The sequence below is a fragment of the Varanus komodoensis genome, unplaced genomic scaffold, assembly GCF_004798865.1.
Source record: "Varanus komodoensis strain SLA01 unplaced genomic scaffold, ASM479886v1 scaffold41, whole genome shotgun sequence".
Lineage (NCBI taxonomy): Eukaryota > Metazoa > Chordata > Lepidosauria > Squamata > Varanidae > Varanus > Varanus komodoensis.
In genome coordinates this window covers 17,848-42,774 of record NW_025335954.1, presented here as the reverse complement: position 1 = coordinate 42,774, position 24,927 = coordinate 17,848, and the positions used below count along the sequence as shown (strand labels likewise).

General features: G+C 44.3%; 1 protein-coding gene across 3 annotated transcripts in view; it reads left to right on the top strand.

Moving 5' to 3' along the window:
• The window catches only part of LOC123029862 (retinol dehydrogenase 7-like), a 40,781-nt gene that overhangs the window by 10,644 nt on the left and 5,210 nt on the right, over positions 1-24,927 (top strand). The window contains exons 1-2 of one of the 3 annotated variants that reach the window (XM_044443237.1): positions 14,974-15,083; positions 21,963-22,284. In XM_044443237.1, the coding sequence (XP_044299172.1) occupies positions 21,972-22,284 (313 nt within the window). In that variant the 5' untranslated portion in view covers positions 14,974-15,083; positions 21,963-21,971. Of the gene's footprint in view, positions 1-789; positions 15,084-15,198; positions 15,217-21,962; positions 22,285-24,927 lie in introns of those variants that run through there. The other 2 variants (XM_044443238.1, XM_044443239.1) reach the window with 2 other exon arrangements.

Sequence of the window (24,927 nt, the reverse complement as noted above, 5' to 3'; positions counted from 1 at the left end):
GGCTCTTGCAGTTGCCTCTCTTTCCAAAGGACTCTATGATAGCTTCACACCATGACCATGGAAACCATGGTCCTGGTTTCAGACAACACAACATGCCATAGTGGTATGGGAAAAAAACATAGAGCAAATCATTGTTACTTATCATGGTTTCTAAAGATCAATCTTATCATGGTGAAATACCACAACTGGATTCAGACAACATGACAGACTAACCATAGGAAAAAACCCCATGGCTTATCATGTTGTCTGAACCCAGACAGAGCAGAGATAGGAAGTTCCTTCAGCCTGAGGGCAAAATTCAATCTTGGAGAAGTGCTTGGGACTACATTCCAGGGGCGGACAGAGCCAAAAGCAAGGTGTGGGCCAAGAAAACCAAAAAGTAGGAGCCTATTGTAGTTTAAAGCTCCTGCTGCCAGCCACTAAGTCTTGGGAGAGCCATTCTAACCTTTTGGAATGGCAAAAAAACCTGCACAAAAGGCAGGAAGCCCATGAAAAATCAGTGGTTGGGGGAAAGGGCCCAGGAGAAGTGGGAGAGGCCTTCTGAGGAACTCCAGAGTGCACGATTCAGACTATTATTATTATTTAAAACATTTATATGCTGCCCAATTGTGCCACAGCACCTCTGGATGGCTTACAGCCGTCACCAGGCTACAGGAGTACTCAGTTTGGCCCTGGGCCTGAGGTCCCCCTCTCCTGCAATAGAACAACGTCTCCATTCTCCCATGGAAGTTTAGGGCTATTCAACTTACAGGTGAAAATGATATCTTTTTTCCCTCCCCCTCAATGCAGTTCACAAGATGTTCTTTGGCTCCTGGTGGATTAATAAAGATATGCATCTGGTCACAGACTGCATGGAGCATGCGCTGATCTCCCGTTATCCCCGCACCCGTTATGCTGCTGGCTGGGATTCCAAATTTATCTTCATCCCCCTCTCTTACTTGCCAGCCTCTTGGGTGGACTACATTACAACCTACAGTGGGGTGAAACCAGCGAAAGCTCTCTATTGATCATGGTTTCTACAACAGCCAGATCATGCAAGTGCTGAAGAATATGGATTCTTGCGAGGTGCCTTCTGCTTCCTTACCTGCCAAACAGGCACCTAGCCAAAGCTGGTTCTTACTTTCTCGTTTCTTCTTCACACAAATGTTTGAAACACAAAAATTGTACATGAAATCTGCATCTGGCCCAACCCTGACCTCAAGCCTAACCCTGAAGAATTTCCAGCATTGTAACATCCCAGTAACTGAAGGATATATAACATGTGAAGATAAAAACAATATGAGAGCACAGTTTGGCCCATGCACGAAGATCTACAGGCGAGGGCTGTATGTTGCCATCTGACAAGAGGGGCATTCCTTGGTGGGACCACCCCAGCCAGGGAATGTTCCCATCAGAGACTTCCAGAAGGTCCTGCTTTAACTGTGCAATCTAGACAGCATCGAGACCACCAGAAGATTTCAGGAAATAATTCCAAAGTTGGACTTGGGAGCCTGACCTCAGAGCACCCCCCCCCCCCCCCCACAGCTGGCCCCAGAAGAGCTACATGGGCTGCCAGGTTGCAGATGTGACCTTGGGAAAAGGGTCCATTCCAGGGAGAGGTGAGGAAAGAGGCACCACTGTGATATGAAGTATTCTTCCCTCCCACTTCAAGGTACCTCCCTCAGATGCCCAAAATCGGGCATCTAGCTGAGTTGGGAGGCAGGGGACACCCTGGCTTCCATTGGATGTGTGCAATCCTCAAAAAGTGAAGGACTACACATACCCTGACGGGATTGTGCCTCTACTGTCCGTGCACAGCTAATTCAAAGAGCTTTCTCATTTTACCACACTTTTCAGAAGCAACTTTAAACTTCCTAAATGTTTTGATAGCAATTGCATAATTTTGTGACGTTTACTTATTGGTCAGAAAACTTGAACACCTACTTATCATGCAAATAATAAGAAGAAAAATGTATGAGGTATGTTAGAATTGTTTATTGAATCAAAGGAAGAATGGAAGACACATTTACACCAAAAATAGCCCTAAGCCTTCAACTGTCTAATCTATACTGGCTACAACTTACTCCATCATGACAGCCACCACAGAAATCCTGACCAACCAGCACCTCCTTGTTGAGTGAGGAACCCCAGTCCAGAACAATGACCCATCCAACTACCAACAGGCCCCACCCTAAGGTGCCGTAGAAGCAGAAGATGCTCAGGCATTGAATATTTTCTGGTCAACTAGGCCTGGTGGGAAAATAACTATGTATACAGAAACATAGAAACAGAGCAAGTCAGAAGGAGCCTCCCGGACCATCTAGTCTGACCCCCGGCTCCAGCCGGCTCTGCTCACGATATCACCCTGCCAACAAAAGTGCGTATAGTCGACAGATTGACTCTATTATTGAAGGAGAAAGAAGATGCTGACTTCTATCAAACTTTTTTACGAGTGGCTGGAGAAACGGGACTTGGCTTAGATTTAAAGGTGTCTTTAAATTTTTATAAATCAATTTGAATATGATGATGATGATGATGATTATTATTATTATAACATTTCTATGCCGCCCCTTGCCGAAGCCTCGGGGCGGCTTACAACACAATAAAATACATTGAAATACAATAGAACATAATAAATTACCATTAAATACAAAAATACAAAAAATACACTGAGTTACGAACATAATAATATAAAATTAAAATTATCAGTATAAAATAAGTAAATACATAATATAGGAGGAGAAAAGAGAAGGAAGAAGAAGTTGCCCTGGCCAGATCATATATTTTAACAATTAAAATGATGTTTAAATAAAAAGGTCTTTACCTGGCGCTGAAAAAAGATTTGTTATAGAGGGCTGACCCAGTACGTCCGATGTATTTGATGATTGATTATTTTTTTAGTTTTTAGTTTAAAATCTTAATAAAAATGTGCAAAAAAAAGTGCGTATAGTCAAGGCTGTGGTTTTCCCAATTGCAATGTATGGCTGTGAAAGCTGGACCATAAGGAAGGCAGAGCGCTGAAGAATTGAAGCCTTTGAATTGTGGTGCTGTCGGAAACTCCTACGAGTCCCTTGGACCGCAAGGTGATCAAACCAGTCAGTCCTAGAGGAGATCAACCCTGACTGCTCTTTAGGAGGACAGATAGTGAAGATGAAACTCAAATACTTTGGCCACCTAATGAGAAGGAAGGACTCCCTGGAGAAGAGCCTAATTCTGGGAACAATTGAGGACAAAAGAAGAAGGGGACGGCAGAGAACGAGGTGACTGGATGGAATCACTGGAGCAATGGGTGTGGGGTTAGGTGGACTCCGGAGGATGGTGGAGGAGAGGAAGGCCTGGAGGAATGTTTTCCATGGGGTCGCGATGGGTCGGACACGACTTTGCGACCAAACAAAAACAATGTGCTGAGAATGGCACATACTGTCATATTGTATAGGACAAGGGTCAGCAACCCATGGTGCTGGAGCTGCACATGGCTCTTGAACCCCTCTTCTGAGGCTCCGTCGCTCAAAACACGCGACGGCACAGCCGCTGATCTGCTCGAAGCTCCACTCAGGAACGCAGTGCTAGCTAGTTAAGTAAATCAGCTAGTTAAATAAATCTAAAGCTACATTCCTCTGCTAAACAAGCTTCCTGTAGGCTCTCATGTTACACGGAATTGCTGCTGAAAAGATTCTTTTTGTCCCAATGTAATCTCCTTCATCTGAATGTTAAAAGTTGCGCTTGGGACCTGCCACTATTCACAGCATTTGACTGTTTATCTGCTAATCAGTCACTAAACACACCTATGTCTCGGCACAACCTGATCTGCAGATCTGCGCCGATTTACTGAGCTCCTCCCCCCGCCACCTCCCGTAGGCCAACCATGGATAAATCGAAGAAAAGTTTCTGAAGAAAACCAAATGTTTAATGGTACGTGGGTAGATTCATTTGCTTTTACTGCTAACGAACTTATGGGGTTTGCTATTTAATGCATGTAGCCCTTTAGCACTGACTTTGACTCATCAGGAAGCTGTTCTCCTATTCAAAATATATGAAAGGAGTCCTACTAGTTTATAATGTAAGATTAAAAATAACAGTTTTTAGTGACTGAACAAGAGCTGCAGCTAAATCATAATGAAGAAATACATAGCATTAAGGTAAAAAACAATATGTGCAGTCTTATCTTCATTTTAGATGTCAAAGGGGTTTTGCGGCTCCCGGTCTTTTCTTTTGTGTGGGAAACGGGTCCACATGGCTCTTTGAGTGTTAAAGGTTGCCGACCCCTGGTATAGGACATATTCTTGAGAAGACTCATGATGTAATAAATCACACCTAGCCATGATAACCCAGGATGGAGTCTGTGCCTGTTTTAAATCAGCATCAAAGCATGCAGATAAAATAAGTGTTTGTTAACTGGTGCATCACAAAATGTAGTTTGCATTCTGTAGCAACTGGAACGGTTTCTATTTCACTCTGTATGGCAGGAGAATATTACATGAGCAAGGGCCATTTCTCTGTGGGGAGAGATGCTTTTTGCTTTCAGGGGACACTCTTTCAGCCTCAGTTCTCTGTCCTGTAATTGCTGGTGTGAAGGCTTTAATAAACCTACTTGCTTGGGGAAGTAAATGAATAGTGAAGGCCATTTGCTTCAACAGCACAGAGGCTGTGCATCCTTTCACTGGGAACAGCCAAAGGAGGAGAAAGAACTTTGCTGCAACTATTCATGGTCAGAAACACAAAAGTGAAAGCTAATCGTTGGAATTAATTAATTAATTAATTAATTAAGGAACTCATGCTTGGCTCAGTTCTAACAAGCTGGCTGTCCTGACGAGACTCATTAGAAGAAACCGGCTGTGGGAAGGCAGCCTCACACGACAGCTTTTTATGGCCCGAAAGCAAGAACTGCCCATAGAAAACAAGGGAGTCATCCAGGACTTGGGGGTGCCAGGCCATCAGTCAGGTTCTGCCCAACCCCTGTGCAAAAAGAAGAAGAAAGAAACCGGCTAACAGCTTAAGTCTTGTTTCATACAAGTATTAATTACTGTTTTGGGGTTTGAAATCATTTTTGACATTGCCCTGCCGTCCACAGCTGTTGAGAATGAAAGAGGCAGAGGTTTCTGGCACGCTTTCCAGGACCAGGGTGGCACTGACTCTTTGGATGAGAATGAGGAGTCCGGGGAAACAAGGTCTGCAAACACACAGATGGTGGAGAGGAAGTGCTTATCTCAAGGCTGCCGTCTCCAGGTGTTCAACCAGACCATGGGAACCGACGGAGTTTGGGGGTGCTGGAAGGGGACGGGGAGAGCAGCCAGGGGAGCCTCGTCATTGCATGGCAACAGGAGGGAAGGGCTACCCATCTCCAGGGGGGACACTCCCAGAGGGATGGAGGAGGGAATCTCAAAAATCGTTTCCAGTTTGGGTACAACAAAGCAGTCTGTGCATGCTCAGAGAGTCTTCCTCTGCTGGCTAATATTCTGCTGGCTGTATGGTGAAATTAAAGTGCTTTTTGCCCAAAAATTAACTGCCTGTCTGTTGAAAGGAAGGAGGAGGGAACCCCACTCCCAACATCACCTTATTACAGGTCAGGGCAGTGGGGAGGCGGTCCCTGGGACAGTGTCCTAGAACAGCTCCGCAGTCCTCTTTTACAGCATATTAGAATGGCCAGTATTGCCCTACATTGCTTTAAAAAAGGATCCCAGTTGTGTGGGGCTAGCAATTAGGTCTATGATTCATGGGAGCTGGCCCATGGGATGAGTACTCATTTTGCTTGTTTATTAAGGAAAATGGAAGAAGAAGGGGGCAAGGGGCCTGCAGGCACTCCCATCTGCTCAGAATATCCTGGAAATATGCAGCAGGTTCAAGAAAATGATCGCCTTGATGGTTTATAACAGGGATATGTACCTCTCCTATCCACACGAACCAACAGGAGGGGTAGCATTTGGCCCTGCAGAGATAATTCAACTACAGTTCTTATCAGCTTCAACTAATGTGACCGATAATCAAAGATGATAGCAGATGCAGTCCCACAGCTGGGGGGGGGGGGGGGACAGGTTCTGTACCCCTGCTATACAGAGGTCACAGGGAGCGTTTTCCATATAGAGCAGCGGTGGCCAGACTGCATATGGTCAACCTGAGATGTTTGGGAGCGGCAAGCAGGCGCCCATGCGTGAGGGCAGCCGCGGATGGCAAGCGGGCCCCCTGAGTGGTGGCAGCAGGTGGTGAGTGGTAGGCGGGTGACCACGGGCACCGCAAAATAAATTCAACGAGCCGCAGGCAGCTCCTGAACCTCAGTTTGACCACCCCCGATATAGAGAGTTTTCTATTCGAAGAGCAGAGGGAGAATAAGACCTTCCCCTACGCCATAGCCATTAACTCCTGAACAGCATAAAACAAAATTTAGGGGTAGAGGGAAAAAGATGAGTTTCCCAGGATATTGGTATTTTTCTGTTTTCAAAGTCACAATAAAACTCCTGTTTCCACACACCTTTATGAACAGATTAGGCAGCACGTAGTCTGAAGCAAATGAAATTTTAATAAAATATTTGGATCAAGGAAGGCTAGTATTGAAGCACTTACATAAGCGACATCCTCTAAAGTTATACTGAAAATGAGAACTGTGTCATCAGAATGTTCCCAAGAAAAGTGCAGTCTTTGCTAAATTTCTAATAAAGCTGCTTGCTGTGACTGAGGTTGTTATGGGAGGATTTGTATATGCCTTGGAAGGAAGCTTGAAATTAAGGGAGTGTGAGGATAGGAGGAGGCAACAGTGGCCTGGGTGGAAGGCAAACACATCCGGTGCATCTTAGAAACAGGCCGGATTTGCACATCATTAGAAGCCTTGCTGATTTCTTACTTACACTTGTTGGTCTGCCATCTTGACAGAACCCAGTGATGGAGTTTTGTCACTGTACTCTCGGTTTCCCCAAAGCACAGAGAGGTACAAAGGTTTGTCATAAGGTTTCTATGCTTCACTGTGGCTTCTCATGACACCTGGACTCTGGGAGTTCCCATAGAAAGGGCAACCATGGGAAGAGGCCAATCTGGTCACTGCTATCACAGCTCCCTAGCAGTATACACACTTGATTCCTGGAACAAGAATAAAACAACTTTTAAATATGAACTCAAGTATAAGGGAAGCTGATCGAGGATTTCTTTGGCTCTTCCACTTTGTCAGTGCATTTTGTTTCCTGCAGTTTCTAGCCATGTGGCTCTACCTGGCTGCCCTCCGTGGGCTTTACTTCCTCCATCAATGGTGCCAGGAGAGGCAGACTGTGGACGTCCTCATCAGGACTGGGACTCGGGCTTCGGGAACCAGCTCGCCCGGCAGCTGGATCTCCTGGGGCTGCGCGTGTTGGCGGCCTGTCTCACGCAGGAGGGCACCGAGCGGCCGGAGAAGGTCACATTGCAGGGGCTGAAAGCCACCATTCTCGATGTCACCAGCAAGAAGAGTGTGGCGGCAGCAGCCTAGGGAATGAAAAGCTGCAAAAGGAACAAAGCGGAGCATCTCCTGCTCTTGGGTGTATCTCTGCTGCAGCTGAATGGGGCAAGCAACATAACATAACGCTTTAACAGGAGCAGCTAGGGCTGCCCACGGATTGAAAAAATTAGCCTGTGATAACAACCTGCCAATTTCTATCAGTTTATCCTTTCTTAAAGGCACAAACACAGAGAACCAAACTCTTAACACAGGAGAGGAAAACCTTAACATATTAAAAGGGAGTTTGACAAATCCTTGATGATTCCCAATAGCTACTGGTCCTTATGGCTCAATGTTAGGTTTAGGGCCTTGTTCTAATGGTTTAGGTTCCTGGATATCTGAAGGAATGTCTCCTCCCATATACACCTACCCCGACCTTAAGACCATCCACTGAGGTCCTTCTCCAAGAGCCACCTCTAAAAGATCTAAGGAAGGTGGACATCAGGGGAAGGGCCTTCTCAGTTATGGTGCCCGGTTTGCGGGATTAGCTCCCCAAGAATATGCCTGGAGCTAACTCCTTATGTCTTTCAGCGCCAGGCTAAAACCTTTTTATTTTCCCAGTATGTTAATTATTTAAAAATATGCTATTTTGTACTATATTTTATTTATATTGTTGTTGGATTGCTGTAGATTGTTTATCATGTATTTATATATCTAGGTATTTGTATTTAATGGATCTAGGACAGGTGTGTTTCAACCCATATCCTATTTACATATATGGTGTGATATTGTTCATTATGTTGGGTTCTTTTTTTTTTTTTTTTTTTAGCTTTTATTGCAAACTGCTCAGAGAACCATTTGGCAAATGTGGAAAGTATAGAAAAGGGTTTTTTTTTTAAATAAATCAATCAATAAATTGGTGCCAGGCTGATGTCCTGTCCATGGGTTTCTCACTGGCACCTGACTAGACACTGATTAAACAGTGCATTGCTCCCCCACCCCCCTTTTGCCCTTTTGAGTTCTGGTTAAGGTTCAATATTTATTTAAAAGCAGAACTTTGGTTCCTGTTTGTGTATTTTTCCTGCTTGCAAAAAGCCAGTGGCAGGGAATGAGAGATAAGGAAATACATGGGAGGGAGGGGAAAGGTGGAAAAAACTGTTGCAGAACAAGGGAAAGAACATTAAATCTATTATTGGCAGCAAGAGTTGTACCGCTAGATTGTTATATGGCTAATCTTGTCGAGCACAGAAACAGCAAGCTCTCAGAAAAGCTTTCAGAAACATAGTTTGAAAAACAACAGAATATTGAGGGAGAAATAATATCAGTACAATGGGTTCTTGTGCACTTTGTCTATCTCATACAGAAGCCAGATTTTATTTATGTATTTATTTGTTTGTTTGTTTGTTTGTTTGTTTGGCTGTTTATTGTAAACTGTCCTGAGACAGTTCTGTAGGGGACAGGATAGAAAAGCTTTTAATAAATAAATAAATGTTTATTAGAGCACCAGAATACAATGCTAGGATTATCCGCAGGTTTTCTGCATTTGAGTGCTTCCTCCTGATTGTGGTTAGGGGAACATGATGAATTGCCTGTCAAATAACTGCTTTTAAATTGCCCCAGTACGAATTTCTGTATCAACAGTGGTGGAAGAGAGGTTTTCATTACCATTTTTTTCAGGACTTTCACTAACAAAAGAGCTACTAAAAAAATACTTATTAAAAATTCCAATAAGCAAGCCTTTGCAAAACTGATCTTAAGCTGTCCCTGTGACAGCATCCAGGGGCACCAGACAGTCTGTGTGCAGCCACAGGCCACAGGCCTTCATTTAGCTTAAATTGCAGAGTTCTGGGTGGGTGAAAGACCGTGGGAAAATGTGGTGCATGTAAGCTAAGTGCTAAGTGAATTCAATATTGATTATATGTCTTTACTATTTTAGTGGCCCCGAGTTTAAGATGTGAACCCTAGTTTACCATTGTCATGCACTATTGCTGTGGATTTATATAGTGGTGGCCAGTGGGACAGAGGGAAGGTCTCCAGAGGTAGAGCTATCTAGAGGTGGCTTGCTACCCAGCCTGTGCCTTTGCAAAGTTTAAATGCAAGGTTTATTGCCATGGCCTGTGGTGGGGCCAGAGGGACCACAGGATTTCTCCCGCAGCCTCACATTCTCCTTCCACATCCGCCACAATCACCCTTTTGCCCTTCCTTCAAGGCTGTGTTGGCGACTTTGGGAAGCAGCTGGAAGGGCCCCTTTTGCAGTGCTGGGAGGGAGCAGGGAAGGCCGATTGGAGCTCGGAGTCCATCCGGAGCTTGGAACAGTCTCTACAGTCTCACCAAACCATCTTATGCATTCAAGGATGCTTTCCCAGGGACCATACAATTTCTTGCTAAGGGCACAACCCTGTGTAAGTTTAGAGAGAAGGAAGGCCTACTGCCCAGCATCCCCAGCCAGGATGCTCCAGCCACAACTTTCCAATGCCTAAGAATGCATAGGATTGTGTCCTTAATATGAGTTAATGATTGTACCTAGGGGACCAACATGGCAGATTTTTTTCTGCTCCTCTGCTTGTCTCTGTCAGTTTGGAAAAGCCTGCTGATTTGAATCAACCCTGGCTGAAAAAGAAGAGGCGCCTTTTGCCTGCAGCCATTAGATGACTTAAAGTTCAGAGACCACACAAATTTTAACCATCAGAAAAGTAAATACCAGAAAAAGAGTGAAGGTTTCTGCTCTGTCTGCAACCAGCTGAAGCTGGAAAGACTGCATTCATCAGGTTGGTCACTGACATCCACCAACCTGCATCTCTGTTGCAATCGTGTGTATTGTGTAAGAGATGCAGGTTCTGGGTATAAGCCTTGAAACTCTGTTATTGAAGGGGGCAGTTTGTTTGTTCAGCAATTTGAGTGACAAGTAGAAATTCAGTAAGTGACATTTCTCACATCTCTGTATATTCATTCCTAGGGGGAAATTCGATTTTCTGCCTCTCATCCATCGCTTAAAGGAAGAGATCCTTAGGAAGAACTGCCAACATTACAAAAACTGGAACCTTAGTGACGTTTTGCTTTGTGTGTGTGTTTTTTTGCAGTCACCCTACTTCGCTCACAGAATTGTACGAGATAAACATTGCTTATGTTCCCACTGCTACTTCCCTCTTCTTTCCATTGTTGGAGTTGCCCCAATAAAAGTTGTAAGTTATAAATTCAGGCAGAAAGCAATGGCATGGAGGGTGTCCTTGCCCCTGAGAAGACAGCACATGCAACCCTGGCATGACTGAGGAAAGATCCATGAGGTCATTGCCCGAGGCCAGCAAGGCTGAGTCCGGCCAGGGGAGGGCAGTGATCACCATACGTGTGTATGGAACCCTTTCCTCCTCCATCCCACCTGCTGTGGTGAAAATGATCCAGAACTGGGAAGTTAGGAAATGGCTGCACCCTTGCTGGGTCTGCAGTATATGTCCTAACCAGTGTGGGCATCCTTAATAAGCTTATCCTGTGTGGAAGCTCTGTGAGAAAGTGGGGTTATGGGGAAAAGGTCCAAATGGCAAGGTCCATTTCCTTGCCAGGAATGGGAACACTGGTAATATATTTTTTTTAATGTTTACTAGCATCTGCTCAAAATCTTGCAAGTGTTTATGCCACACTCTGATCTACCTACCTGCTCCCCTAGACAAGAAGCTTTTCTTTTGATTGGGAAAAATGATTGTATTTGCAATTGCTGGAGAGAAGGCAAATAGGGAGATGGGTGGTGACTGGTTGGTTTGTGCTGGAAAAAGCAAAAAGAAAAGGGTGCTGAGAATTCTCATGGTGGGAATCTAAGGGACTCCCAGAAAGAAGAAAAGGGCACAGTAACGGTTTTTCTTACAACAGTGAGAAAATTGGTTGGTAAATCCCTGGAAAATTGTTTGTATGATTGTGTTTAGCAGATAGCCTGAGCAATGGCAGGTTGAAGTTCAAAGGGTGGAAATGCAAAATCGAAGGGGAAGACTGATTGTGGTGAGCCACTAGATCATGGGTCCTCAAACTACGGTCCTCAAATCCTGAAAATGGTGATTTGGTGCGTAAGAGGGAAAGAAATGCAGTTGCTGATCCTTTGGAAAAAGGAAAACAAGGGAGGTAGCCCCAGGGGACCTATTTGGGATCATGACCAGGTTGAAACAGGGGTTCACCTTGTTTGCTCGAGCAGCAGGTACTGTGGGAAGTGTAAAGTCTGTATCTTTTAAAATATGAGTGAAGGATTGTTCTTTCTTAAGTGTAGAATCTGTATCTTTTAGAATGAATAAAGGCCTGTTCTCATCGTCTCATCCACCCCACAAGATTTAAGAAACATTTTGGCATCAAGTAAGAATTTTCAAGGCCACTTCGGCCTGTTGACCTCTTAGAAGGTACTGCGCACGCTTAATAGGCTTATGAATAGTAAATGACACGCCTCTCATAGGTAATAGGCTCATTAGCCTGAACATGGGGTGTATGAGTGGGAGGGGGGAACATATTAAGGAGTAGTATGGTATAGGCGGATGGGGAAGATTGTGACTTCTTAGTAACCAGCCAATGGCGAAGCGGGGATAGTGTTGAGCATGGGGGAAAGGAATGTATAACATCTCTTGTAAACAGTAAGAGATTCCTCTTTGTTTCTCAGACTACTGAGGCATTGAGCCAGCCTTTGGAAACGCTTTTTGTGTGGAATAAACTGCTTGTACCTACTTGAATCCTGTCTCAAAGAGTTTTAAATCTCACATTACTGAGAGGAAATAACTGCAATTTTTTCTTGGACTGGGCATGTTCAGCCTTGAGAAGAAAGACAGATGGGGGACGTGATAGCACTTAATAAGTACCTCAAAGCCTGTCACAAAGAGATCTCTTCTCACTGATGCCAGAGTGTAGGACATGGAATAACCAAGTCAAGCTGCAACAATCCAGATTCAGGCTAAATATCAGGAAAAGCTTCCTCACTGTCAGAGCAATAGGACAGTGGAACCAGCTGCCTAGAGAGGTGGTGGGCTCTCCCACACCAGAGACATTCAAGGAGAAACTGGACAGCCATCTGAATAAACTGTTGTCTGCATGCTTCATGGCCATGATTGTGCTGGGTGTGTGCGGGGAGATGGCTGAGATCACGCTCCTGGTCTTTCCTGCAGGAGCGCTCAAGACTACACCCATCTTTCCTGCAGGAGTGCAACTGCGATCTCAGCCATCACCCCACCCAGCACGATTGCATCCATCTCCCTCCCCCCCCCCAAGCGCACCCATGTTCCCACCCATCTCTCCCCTGCCCCCAGCGTGCCCGCAATCACACCCGTCTCCCCCACACCCCGGAGCGTGCCGGGATGACCGGCCCATGCAGGGATGACGGGTGCGATCGTGGTCATGCTGGTGGGGCAGGGAGATGGCTGCAATCTTTGTTGTTCTTTGTCACTTTGCTTCAAATTTTTCTGATTAAAAAAAACAGTTACAGAACAGATTAACCTTATTTACATTGAACCTTATGGGGAAATTTGACTTGGCTCACGACCAATTTGGGTCACAACCAGAGTCCTGGAAAGGATTAAGTTTGTTAGTCAAGGTGCCACTGTATACCCTTCAGGCCTACAAACTTTGGCCTTAGGGGAATGTGAATGACTCTGGTCTTGGAAGTAATTGAGGGCTTTTTGCATTCCTGTTGCTATCAGACCTTTGTACCTGTTTTGTCTTGAATCACCACCTGCCTGAGAAGGCCAGGCCTTCATTTCTGAGGAGTCTTTAGCTGGTTCTTTAGCTTTGTCATGTTGTGTTCATTTTGTATTCGCTGGACTGATACAACAACACAGATACTTTGAGCCTGTGCTAAAGAGACTTGTGCTGGGACAGAGTTAGAATGGCCAGAGACTTTCCATCTTCTTTTCCAACTTTGCACAATTTTTTCCCCAACTAATATGCTTCTTCAGACTATCCCGATGGCGGGTGAAGCGATCTTCTGTCTACTCCAAGATTCAATGAAGCAGACAATTCACTGACAACTGCCTCACCTCATTCTGCACCCTCTCTTACCATCCAGTCTTACCCAGGCCTGTTGGCCAGAAGGGATAATGGCCTCAGAGAGAACATTCCTCATGGTAAGGGCCTCAGCCCAGATGAGGATGACATTCTCAAGGGCAGAGCCAGCCAGCCTAGGAAGTGGAAAAAAACAAACTTAAGAAAGCCTGGGAACATAGACTGTAGGAGCCAGGTAGAGGTGAGGTAGAAGAAGCCAGGAACTAGCTACTCCTGCCCATCTGGTTCAGGGCACAGCCACGAATGCAGTGCTTCTTCACCTGGTTATATATATATATTTTTTTTCTTGAAGTACAAGTCAGGAACTGAGCAGGACTACTGTGGTACAACATCAGCGGACACTGGATTTTCTGCTGGCTGAGGGGGGCAGGAGGACTGAGGAACTTCTTCCTCAGGAGGTAGGTGATTTTGCAGTTAATTATCTTGTGTTTGGGACTTTGATTTTGCTGCACCTCCAATTCTCTACATCTTTGTACCTCCCTGGGAACTCTTGGGAAACACATGCTGCCCATGGAGCACAAGGACTCACAATTCACACTGGTTCACCTTATTTTGGCAACCTCTCCTGGGGATGGGAGCAGCATCTTGAGGAAAAGAAGAATGGGGCAGGCTGAATCAGATGAATTTGGAATAATTTGGATGTGTGGTTTATATTACTCAGTGGAAGAGTGACAGATGGTTGGAGTTGCCCTAATAAAAGTTATAAGTTCTAAATTTCGCAATATAGAAAGCTTTGCCTGTCTCCATCCAACCCCTCTGAACTGCAAGATTTTTTCCATTCAGGCCCCTTCTTTGGGAAAAGGAGATGAGTCCCAAAGCTCCAAAATATGCGATGATTCACCCACAGGCAAATGCAGCGCACAGCTGGCAGGGGGGTGATACCATGAAGCTAGTTGGATATTCACATACTGGGCAGCTCTCTGTTGCCTTAAAGGAATTTCCTACCTCTGACTGTAAAAAGCAAGCATTGAAACCTATTCAATTCTATAACTCCTGAATGTTTTATTTGTTATCTGTTACTCAAACTTTCATGATGTTTGCCTGATGCCTCTGATGAGTTTGCACATTATCTTGCACATTGCCCATTCAAAGTCTCCCCCTCTCTCCCTGGAAAAGCATACATGACACCAACTCCATAAAACATTCTGTACATCTCCCATTTCCTCGTAGCCAGTCTTAAACTGACTACCCCTCAGCACTGTTATAATTTAAGAATCCCTGTTGCTGTTAATAAGCTGTTGAGTCTTCATTGCATGCTTCCAATGAATCCGGGTATTCATTCCAAGCAGGTCTGAAATCCTGACACCATAAAATCAACAGCAACCTGTTCCGCACTTGTTGCATCCTGAGAACTTTGAGTTTTGAGGTAGGACAGACCAAGTAGAGAAAGGAAAATTATTCAAGGGTGAAGGAGAAAGTAAAAGGAACACAGTAACTGTAGAGAAGCAGAGTGTTTAGAGGTGTAAGTGCCCTCATGAGAGGCATGTAGAGAAGGGTAATACAAAATGTATTTCAGTGTATGCCGCACTTCCAGAACTGTTCTGCCGGAGGAGAGAAGCGGTTGCTATAACCTCGGGGCAGGAAGTGGCCCTTATGTAAGGGGAAACGCCTGTGCCTTTCAATCACAAGCTGATCGGCGTTCATTTGCTTTCCAGCCTCCCTTGCTGTCTCAGCCAGTGAACTGGTGAGTAAATGCAGTGCTGTTTTCCTCTCCTCTCCTTTGAAAAAATAAATTTCACAGTGTGCTTTCTGAGGCTTCCGGATTGGCTGCGCTTGTGTGAAGGAACAAGTAGCTGAAAACGCGTGGCTACTTTAAAGTAAATCGGATTATCGTCGGTTGTCTTGATTTCAGTGACGCTTCCCTGCAGGAAATTTGGCACAGGAGAGGGCTGGAGCTGCTTCTTTTTGTCTGGAGGGGAATTGGGGTGCTGTCCAGCTGGCTTCACTCCCAGGGTGTGCCAGCAAGCTGTCCCACAGTCCCCCACCGTAGCACCTCTTTCTCCACAATTTTTGTGAGGGGGCAGAAGGAGCTGTATGGTTCCCCTTTTTTAAAGTCTCCACTCCTTCACCCTTGTGCTTACTGAGTACGTTATTTTAAAAGGGTTCCTTTCTGCAGGGATTGGGACCACTCTTCCGATAAAACAGTCTTGAGTCAGAAATGGAATAAGAAGTGCGGTTGGAGTTTGCCGCTGCGTTGCTAAGGCCAGTGGACCTGCAGGCAGGCAGGCAGGCAGTGAGAACGTTTCAAACGGGGGAAGAAATTCTGAACAGCAAATTCAGATAGTAGACAGAACATCCTTAGCCCAATTATACTGCACCAAGTTAAGATGCCTAATTGTGAAGCAAGCAAGCAGCCCTGTTTGGCCCAAAAGCATCACAATCCACCTTAAAGGTGGGGTCAGCTCTTTTTGGTTTGGAAGGGAGGAGAGGTCTTCAGTTTGGAATCAGCTTGGCATGAAGAGGCTGCATTTCCCTAATAGGCAGTATTATAATTTGGCTTGTATCTGTATGACTTCCACCCATACTCTTTGGGATCACAAAGCCAGCCTAACTAACATAATAAAGACTTGAGTTAGAAAGCCTTTTGTCCTGATCTGCTTGAAAAGATGGTGAGAAAACAGTTCACAACACTTCCCAATTCCTACTCCTCCTCCAGCTAATGTGCATTTGAGTCATGTTTTCAATAAGGTGGAATCTGCCCTATATTCATTAGCATGCACTGTAACTGTGATAAATGCATTTTGCATACACACTAACTGTGCTCCCTCAGTTAATAAAGTAGATCTCTCCTTCATCTGTTATAAAGCTAATGAGGTTTAGTTGTCCTTTCTAATGCAAGCTACTTGAACTTGTTATTTTGGTAACATAGTGGAAGAAATAAATTTGTTTATTCATTATTCCTAATCTAGGTCTGAGTTTCCCTTGGATTTCTTGGATCTTCTGGAAGACATCTCTTGGATTTCCCCCCCTATGTTGTTACTCCGTTCTGTTACTTTACATTGATCATCATAATAGTTATGTTTGTCTCTACATGATAGTTGCTGAAAAACTTCATTCAGGATTCTGACCCTATTTTTGTCATCTTTCCCTTTTGCTTCTCACCTGACCTTAAGAACTGTGTTTCTTCTGTCATTCATCCAGACTTTTTCTTTCTTTTTACTACAGGAATTGTCTTTTGGCATCTTTCCCTAATAATGTATGTGGTTACAGTCCACTGTTCTGGCTCATGGTCAATTAAGTCAAGTAATGCAAATCTGTTCTTTATGTGGATTTTAAATTCTTCAGGAATGTAATTTAAGTTGTAATTTGGCACTTTTGTTAGTGATCTTTTTCATCTTTACTTTGACTTTTTCTATTAATAGTTCATGGTCACTACCACAACCTGTTCTTTGTCTTGTTTGGCAGTGGGAATACAACTTCGTGTTTATCTTATGATTCCAATTGTGTAGTCTATATTGATTTATATATTTGCCATCAGTTGATGTCTATGTGAACAGTATCTGATTTGAAGCATGTATTTGCAATAAGCGGATGATTGGCTTCACAGAATTTCATGAATTATTCCCCCGCTTCATTTCTGACCCCTAGGCCATATTCTCCCACAAAACTTGATTCTGGTATGCTTCCCACCTTTTCAGTCACCTATGATTATTCACATCTCTTAGTGTGTTATCAGTTTCCTTTGGTCACTTGCATACAAGTTTTCTTCTTCAGCATCTGTTGTTGAAGTGTAGACTTGAATGATAGTTATGTGGATAGGTTTCCAGTTCAGATTTCGCATTGTAGCTCCTTGCTCCCCGTGCTGCATCGTATCTCAGTATACTGCTCAGAGTCACTCTGCTTCTTCTGAGTTTGTCATTTCCAGAGTAAAACCCTTCATATTTGTCTGATCAAAAGTGTCCTATTCTAGTCCACTTTAGTTTGCATATCTTGCAGTGTAGTTTCCAGTTTGCTTTTATTCTCATGGTCCATGTTGCAATTGTATGTGAGGTGTTATGCAACACTGGACTCTCCTTTCACCTCTGTCCCTGTTTCCACTACTCTTTCTGGCTTTAATCTAGTTCTGTCATTAAAGTTAATACTATTTGTACTTGTCCTTTGCTCTTCCTTAGCAGCTGGTTCAATACTACTGGGACTCTCCTCTCTCACATTCTTGTTCCATTTTGGACTGTTCCATTATAGGATTTACAAAGTAAGAAATATGCAGAAGTTACTGACCATTGCCACCTTCTGCATACCTAACTAGAACTAGTTGAGCATCACTGCCATTGTCTGTGAAAGATCCTCCGCCATGTCACTTTCAACTACCCCTCCTGCACAAGAGCTGCCCTTCAGAAGTTTCTCTCTCCCCATCACTACTAGAGACAGCCATTCTCTTCTGCAATTGTGGCCGATGCTCCTAAAGACGGTGGATGCATCTTTGTGTCTTGTGTCTCTGCTCTGACCATTTCACCTTGGATGACCCAGCTTAGGAGACCAGACTACTGAGAGAGTCAGGCCTCCTGGCAGCATTGCTCTCAGCTCCCCGGACACTTCCAAGCCCCCTCACCTCACTCGAGTTTGCACCCAAAGAGTCGCTTTTCTTGGATTCCCCTCCAGCAAAATCTTCAGTTCATGTTGCTAATGACTTCGGCACTGACTGACTAAATCAGAGGGGTGCAGCAGTAGCCCACCAGTCTTTCCCTGCTCACTCCCCACCATCTGCAACACTTCCTCAACTTATTAGAGCATAATGAAAGCTTTACGGTATATGATAAAGACTGTGGCTTTCACACCATACAAGCAGGTAATGTAGGACTGCCTGACCAGAGCTACTGTTTTATGGAGGTTACTGTGCAGTAAGCCTCACCATGAAGCAATTGTCAGTTGGACCAGAAATCCCTTTTTTCCTGAAGAGATGCCTTTTTCCTGTGTTGAAGCAATGAGTAAAACAACCAGATCCTGAGGTTACTCAATGTCAAGGGTGTAGTAGAGGGGGCCCTCTGGGGGTCGGAGTGCCCCCACTTATTTTGGAGGGGGAAGCCGTGGTCACTGTTTCTCCCTCACCACCTCTCAAGAGACTTAATTTTGCTGCTTCGTGGCTGGCAGCTGCCACTGTGTCGGAGCCCTGAATTCAACAGTTATAGAACAAGGGTGGTTTTTTCCGACAGTTCCCAACAGTTTCTGGGAACTACCTATGTGGGGAGGCCTGCCAGGCATGCACACATGCTTTCTGTGACTCTTTCCCTCTGCTCAGCCTCTGCTCCTCAGCAACATGAGGTCAGCTGCCTTTGCTGCTCCAAAATCTACTTCCCACCCCCTTGCAGTCACACCGCACATTTAGAATTCTTTTATTCCACTTTAAACACTCATTATTTCCCCAAAGAATCTTGGGGACCGTAGCTTGTCAAGAGTACTGAGTGTTGTTAGTGGGCACCTATTCCACCGATTCCTCACACAGAGAGGTACAGTTGCCAGAAGACCTGGGGAAGAGGAATTGCCTGAAAAACCATTCTGGGAACTGTAGCTCTGTGAGGCGAATAGGTGTTTCCTAGCAACTCTTAGTCCCAGATTTATTTAGGACTAAAGTAGAACAAAAGAATTGTAACAGGAGTGTATTCACTGGAATCAATGAGAAAAATTAGACATGACTTTTGATAGCTTTAAGTTTCTCTAACTTCAGTTAGGCTACTTTATGCACGATTCAACGTAGATCCAATGAGAACACTATATAAGATTATTGGATATTTTAAGAAATTGGAGCCCCTAAACTGTGGATCCTGGACTCATTTAGGAACCCCCACACATATACACATCCTAAGCTGGTGGTAGCAGAGGCCGCAGAAAATTAAAAGAAACCAAACAGTGACTGCTGCTCTTGGGAGAATATAGCTACCTATCTTTCTATAAGTTTGGGTAATCAGTGCCTAAGTTTCCTTTTTTTCCGCTTCCCTCCCTGTCCTTTTCGCCTTGTATGCCATGTTTTTAGATAGTAGGCCTATGGGCAGGAACTACCATAGTAATTCTACATAAACCATTCTGGGAGCTTTCTGACAGGAGAGAGAAGTATGAATGTGATTTTTAAAAATCATTCATTCATAATAAGATGAAAAGAAATCCCTTCTAGAAGCTGTCATTGTTTCATTGCAAAGAGATGCCCTCATCTTGCATTCATTACTCAACAGAAATTCAAACAAAGTGACAAAAGGCATTTTTATTGTATAATCATAGGTTGCATAATCTTGAGAATAAGTGTGGCTTGAGAGCGTGACTCTGCCTATCCTGGAGGGACCCCCTTCTTCTAAATTTGCCACTGCACCACTGCTCAGTTTGGTACACCACTGCTGTGAAAGAAAGAAAGAAAGAAAGAAAGAAAGAAAGAAAGAAAGAAAGAAAGAAAGAAAGAAGCCTTATGAGATTGTGTCCTGGGATGCTCCTACAGCAGTTGACAAGTTGGAATGGTCAATGGTACTGAAAGGTGCTGAGAGATCCACATGTGGCGGAATTGTGAAGTCGTATAGTGTAGCGAGCTGAGATTCCTGCCCCGGAGAAACACCAGCTACAGTCCATTTCCTTGCAAACATCCTTTATCGTTTCCAATGCTAATCACCCAGAACAGATCTCTGAGCATGTATAGAGTGTTCTGCTGAACCCAATCTAGCAGTTGCCACCAGCAACTCTCCTTATGAACATGTCTGCATCCGGACCCTTCAGGAAGGTCTCTCTGTAGGCAAGTGCACCTCCTCTCCGTGCTGCTGATCTGCTTGGGCCTCTCGCCTCTGCTGACAGCTTGCCGTGGGGTGGGGTGGGGTGGGGCGGGGGGGGGCTGGGCTGGGGCTGGGAATTCCCCATCCCCAGGGGCCCCTCCCCCGGCTGCACGTCTGGGCCATTCCCATGTACGGTCTGGTGCAGCGAGGTGCCTGTCCATGAGCAAGCCGCCGCCTCCTGTTGCGTCCCAGGACCTTGAGCCAACCCATGCCCCCCCGTCTCACGGAGACGTTCCTCCTCCTCCACATCCGAATCAGCACCTGTGACGGGGCTAGTGTCCTGTAGGAGCGGTCGCCCAAGCCCGCCATCCCTCTTACTTCCAACATCCAGAGATTCTGGGCAGTTATACTTCATTTGGAAAGAAAAGTTTAAAATCATATTTTCCATATGTAAAACAATAGAAGCGGGACTACACTCCCTCTTTATCGGAGACAACAAGCATTACTATATAAGTTTCCACTAACATCCTTCTGCACTGCAGCAAGAATGAAAAGCGCATTAGTAAGGAAATCTGTATGTGACCCATAAATTGCAAGTTGAATATAGCCTTACTAGAAAAATGAACAAAAGTGCTAAGGGCCATGTACAGTGATGCAGCTGACATTGGCTTTACACTTGCTGGCAACCCTGAATTTCTTTAGCCAACCAGGACAAAGCATGGGGCTTGAAGTCTCCACAGTCACATGAAATATTCTGGAAAGACCTAATCAATACTCCCTAGTTAAACCTACATCCTCCATAGGAAGTTTAGGCCTCCAGTTTTAGATATCTGTAGTGCTAAATAGGAGGTTGATAAGTTATTTCATGCCTGATGCCAGTGTTGTTTTCATGCTGTGTTGTTAATGAACCATAAAAAGAGTTAAAGTTCCGGTATGATCTGATATACATATAAAATGTACTAAATGTGTTATTCAAGACACCTGAGGTGGAATTTGCAGATTTTGGCAGGCAGGAATCATTTATATAAACCAACTCCAACCAAATGCAAAAAGAGCAAAAGCTTTCATAAAAATTAGTCTACCCCTGCCCTTAAATGTGCTGAAAACATACATTGGGAAAAGCTAACAGATCTCTTCAGAGACTTCTGAACCGCTTCCACAGTGTGTTCACCCATATCTCTGTTTCAGCGCCACCTTCTTTCTAGTGGAAGTGCAGCCAAAGTGCCCCTTGGGATCTAGAAAACTCCATAGGATATTGGCTGGACTGAGAAAGTGTTGCTTCCAAGAAAGTTGTGCATTAAAACAAAGCCCCAAATATTTGGTATTTTGCAGCTGTTTAGTGGGTTGGTTGCCCAGTTTCCATGTATGAGGAACTATTACTGGTCTTGGCATACTTAATAGTCAGGTGCTCTTCTATGCAAAACGTACTCAATTTAATCAGTAGCTTTTTCAGCACAAGCAGCTGTCATTGAACTATCATCCATGTACAACATAACTGAAAGCTTAACTGACACTGGGAAGCATTCCAAATTACTCCGTTCTTGTACACTGCTGTGAACATTGATAATGCTGTTAATAGAGAAGATTTATATGGAAACGGGCAATAAACATTCCTGGAGTACTCGTATATTCCAAGGTAACAGTTCACATGCCCCAGCAATAACCTTGAGAGAGGTACTAGAGTGAAGCGTTTGAATAATAATAGTATATTATGACTATGTTTGGCAGGAAGGAGAACTGTCCTGCTGTGCTACTAACACTGTTGTTGGCATCCTTCCATTCATCTTCATGGCTGAGGGGGGTTTAAACTCTGCTCCACCAGGGTGGATAAATACATATGCCAACCCTCTCACATATTGCTTGCTTCTGCCCTGCAGGTTCTAGCCATGTGGCTCTGGCTGGCACTGGCCGTCTTGGCGTACTTCGTGATACGATGGTACCGGGAGAGGCAGACCGTGGACAACCTCAGGGAGAAACACGTCCTCATCACGGGCTGCGACTCGGGCTTCGGGAACCAGCTCGCCCGGCAGCTGGATCTCCTGGGGCTGCGCGTGTTGGCGGCCTGTCTCACGCAGGAGGGCGCAGAGAAGCTGGAGAAGGTCACGTCTGATCGGCTGAAAACCACCGTTCTCGACGTCACCAGCACGGAGAGTGTGGCGGCAGCAACTGAGTGGACAAAACAGTGCGTAGGGAACAAAGGTGATGGGTCCTTCTATTTCTATGGTGCCGTATCTGTGCTGTGTAGATATTTCACAAATCATTTCCCTCTTCAGCTGAAATCTTCTGGACCAATTTTTAACTCTTCTTCACCAAACGTTAAATGGCAATCTACATCTTCTGGCCACTCTTTAGGAGCTAGCATTTGAATAAACCAACTTCATCACCATCCAGCAATGTTGGGAACCTGTTGCATATTTGGTTATATACAGGTTCAGCAGAGGCAAGCTCATACCAGGATCTCTCTTTTTTGCCTCTATGTCAGTCATTTTTAGCTTCACCAAAATGAAGCACCCAGGCTTCATAACCTTCCCACATGGCATACACCGATCTGAAACTGGAAGCTACCAATGTTGAGCTTTAATATCCTTCCAATCTTTTTAGTTCCACTATCTTTACACATACATGTAAACCCCTACTATTCTTGGTGAAGCATAGTTCAAGGAATACAATTTGTGAATAAAATATCTGACTCGGTTAATTCCAAAGAGAGCAGGGACACCTTCACTCACTGATAATTCCAGTCTATAGTTGGCACAGTCCCATACAATATCCATGGGAAACTTATCTTTCTAGAATGTCTTAACTCCAGAAAGATTTCCTAATGTCACAGTTGCATCATCACAAGTGTTGTGAGCCAGGTCCGTCCCTTCGCACACTCAAAGTCACAGAACTTTTTTGCAAAATGCTTTTTTATTGACCAAAGTGTTTTCCAGATGTATAAAACACCTGGAATGAACCTCTGAACATGTGTGGAGCCATTTGTTGGACCTAGTCTAGTATGCACCTCTAAGAATTTTCCTTATGAGCATGTCTGGGCCCCATCCTTTCAGTTGGGGTCTTATGAAAATGAACATGCGTCCTCTTTGTACCATGATCCTCTAATTGGGCCACCCTTATCTGATGGCTGATGTCACATTATGGGGTTCGAACTGTACCCATCTCATCAGTCGCTAGGAAACTCCCCTGTTCTGAGCCCCTCTTGCTAATTGTACACCTTGGTTATTCTGAGACTGCCAGAGCACCTGGGGAGCTTAACCTTGAGATAAGATCTCCACTCCTCTCAGCTCAACATCTGGAGCAGGCCCACATTCTGAGGCCTCCTCCTGCTCATCCTTCTTCTCTCAAGTCCAGCTGGACTACTTTAAGAAAGTGTGCCAAGAGCAACTGTTTTTCTCACTCCAGCATCAAACAGCAGAATGTAAATGTTCATTCAGATACTCTTCTGTCATTCCTAAAGAATGGCAATGTCAGAGTAATGAGATGAAAATAACTTTTGCTATGCATCAAGCCAAGAAACACATTTGCAAGAGTACCACTCATTGCACAGTCTGGGACAAGAACTCCTACATACAAAATCTGTGTGATTGACAATATTGCTGCAGGCATTACTGTACTGAATATTAGTGGACTGATATGCCAACTGACATAGGGCTCAATAACATTCAGTTTTTGCAAGTTCATTTAATATTTGAAATTATTAAAAGCTGATTATTGTGGCCACTTCACACACTGTGCAAAATTCCTTAACTATGATATCCTTTTCATGAGAGATGGATTTCATACATAGTTTCGCCAGTTTCCTTCTGAGCTTCTTCTAATAACTTAGCAGCTTTATGACATGAACTTTTCTCATGGTCAGCTTTTTTCTCTTAAGGATAGCAACTGCTGTGTTTATGTGTTGCCGTAGGCAAGGATTTCATAATTTGCCCATTCTTTAGATACCATGATCACCATTTTCTTCTCAGCTCCAAGTATTCTGATATTAGAAATCGTTCATTTGTTCAGATGTCCAACTGCTGGGTCAGTATATTTACATTTCCCCCTTCGATACAGGAAGACACAGGTGCCATTGGAATTTGATCAGGTTCCATTATTTCAGCAATTTCACAAAATTATTCTTTTTCAACACAGGAGATGAAAAATAATCTGTGATGTTTTTCACATTATTCACCATCCCAGTTTTTGGCACATCCCAGGTCACATGAAACAAAGCGTCCAGATTCTGATGGAAGGCTTGGTCCTGCTTCCCAGAGGTTTGCTGGTGTTGTAGGCCCTGTTTAGGAGACTAAGTGCTGGCCTGAGAGGATTAATTAAATTCTGACCTTAAAGCAAGGTTGTAGACTGGGTATCATAATAATAAATGTATCTTGCTTAAACCCAGAAAAAGACTGGAACTCAGTTCTGGCAAGTAATTCATGGAAGAAAAGGTGCCTAAACTGAGTTCTGGTAAGTTCCACCAGAAAAAAGTCCTGTCTTTTATTACTTATTTCAAAATTTCAGTCATATATTCCGTCTTTGATGCAGTTGATCAGTATTTTCGGGGATTTGTCTGGCTATTCAATTAACTGGCCAAAGTTTGAACTAGAGACACTGTATCTCACACTGTATTAACTAACTGGCAATTTCAATGCTGCTCATACTTTATTATTTATTTGGGAACACTTATTCCCTGATACATATCTCAAATGATCACGCTTGCACCCATATATGCCCTCCGTCCCCTTGAGATCAGCAATGGATGCCCTTCTCTGGGGACCCTCTGTGAATGATATTAGGAGGGTGAGTACCCGGAGGAGGGCCTTCTCTGCGGTGGTGCCCCATCTATGGAATGCACTCCCCAAA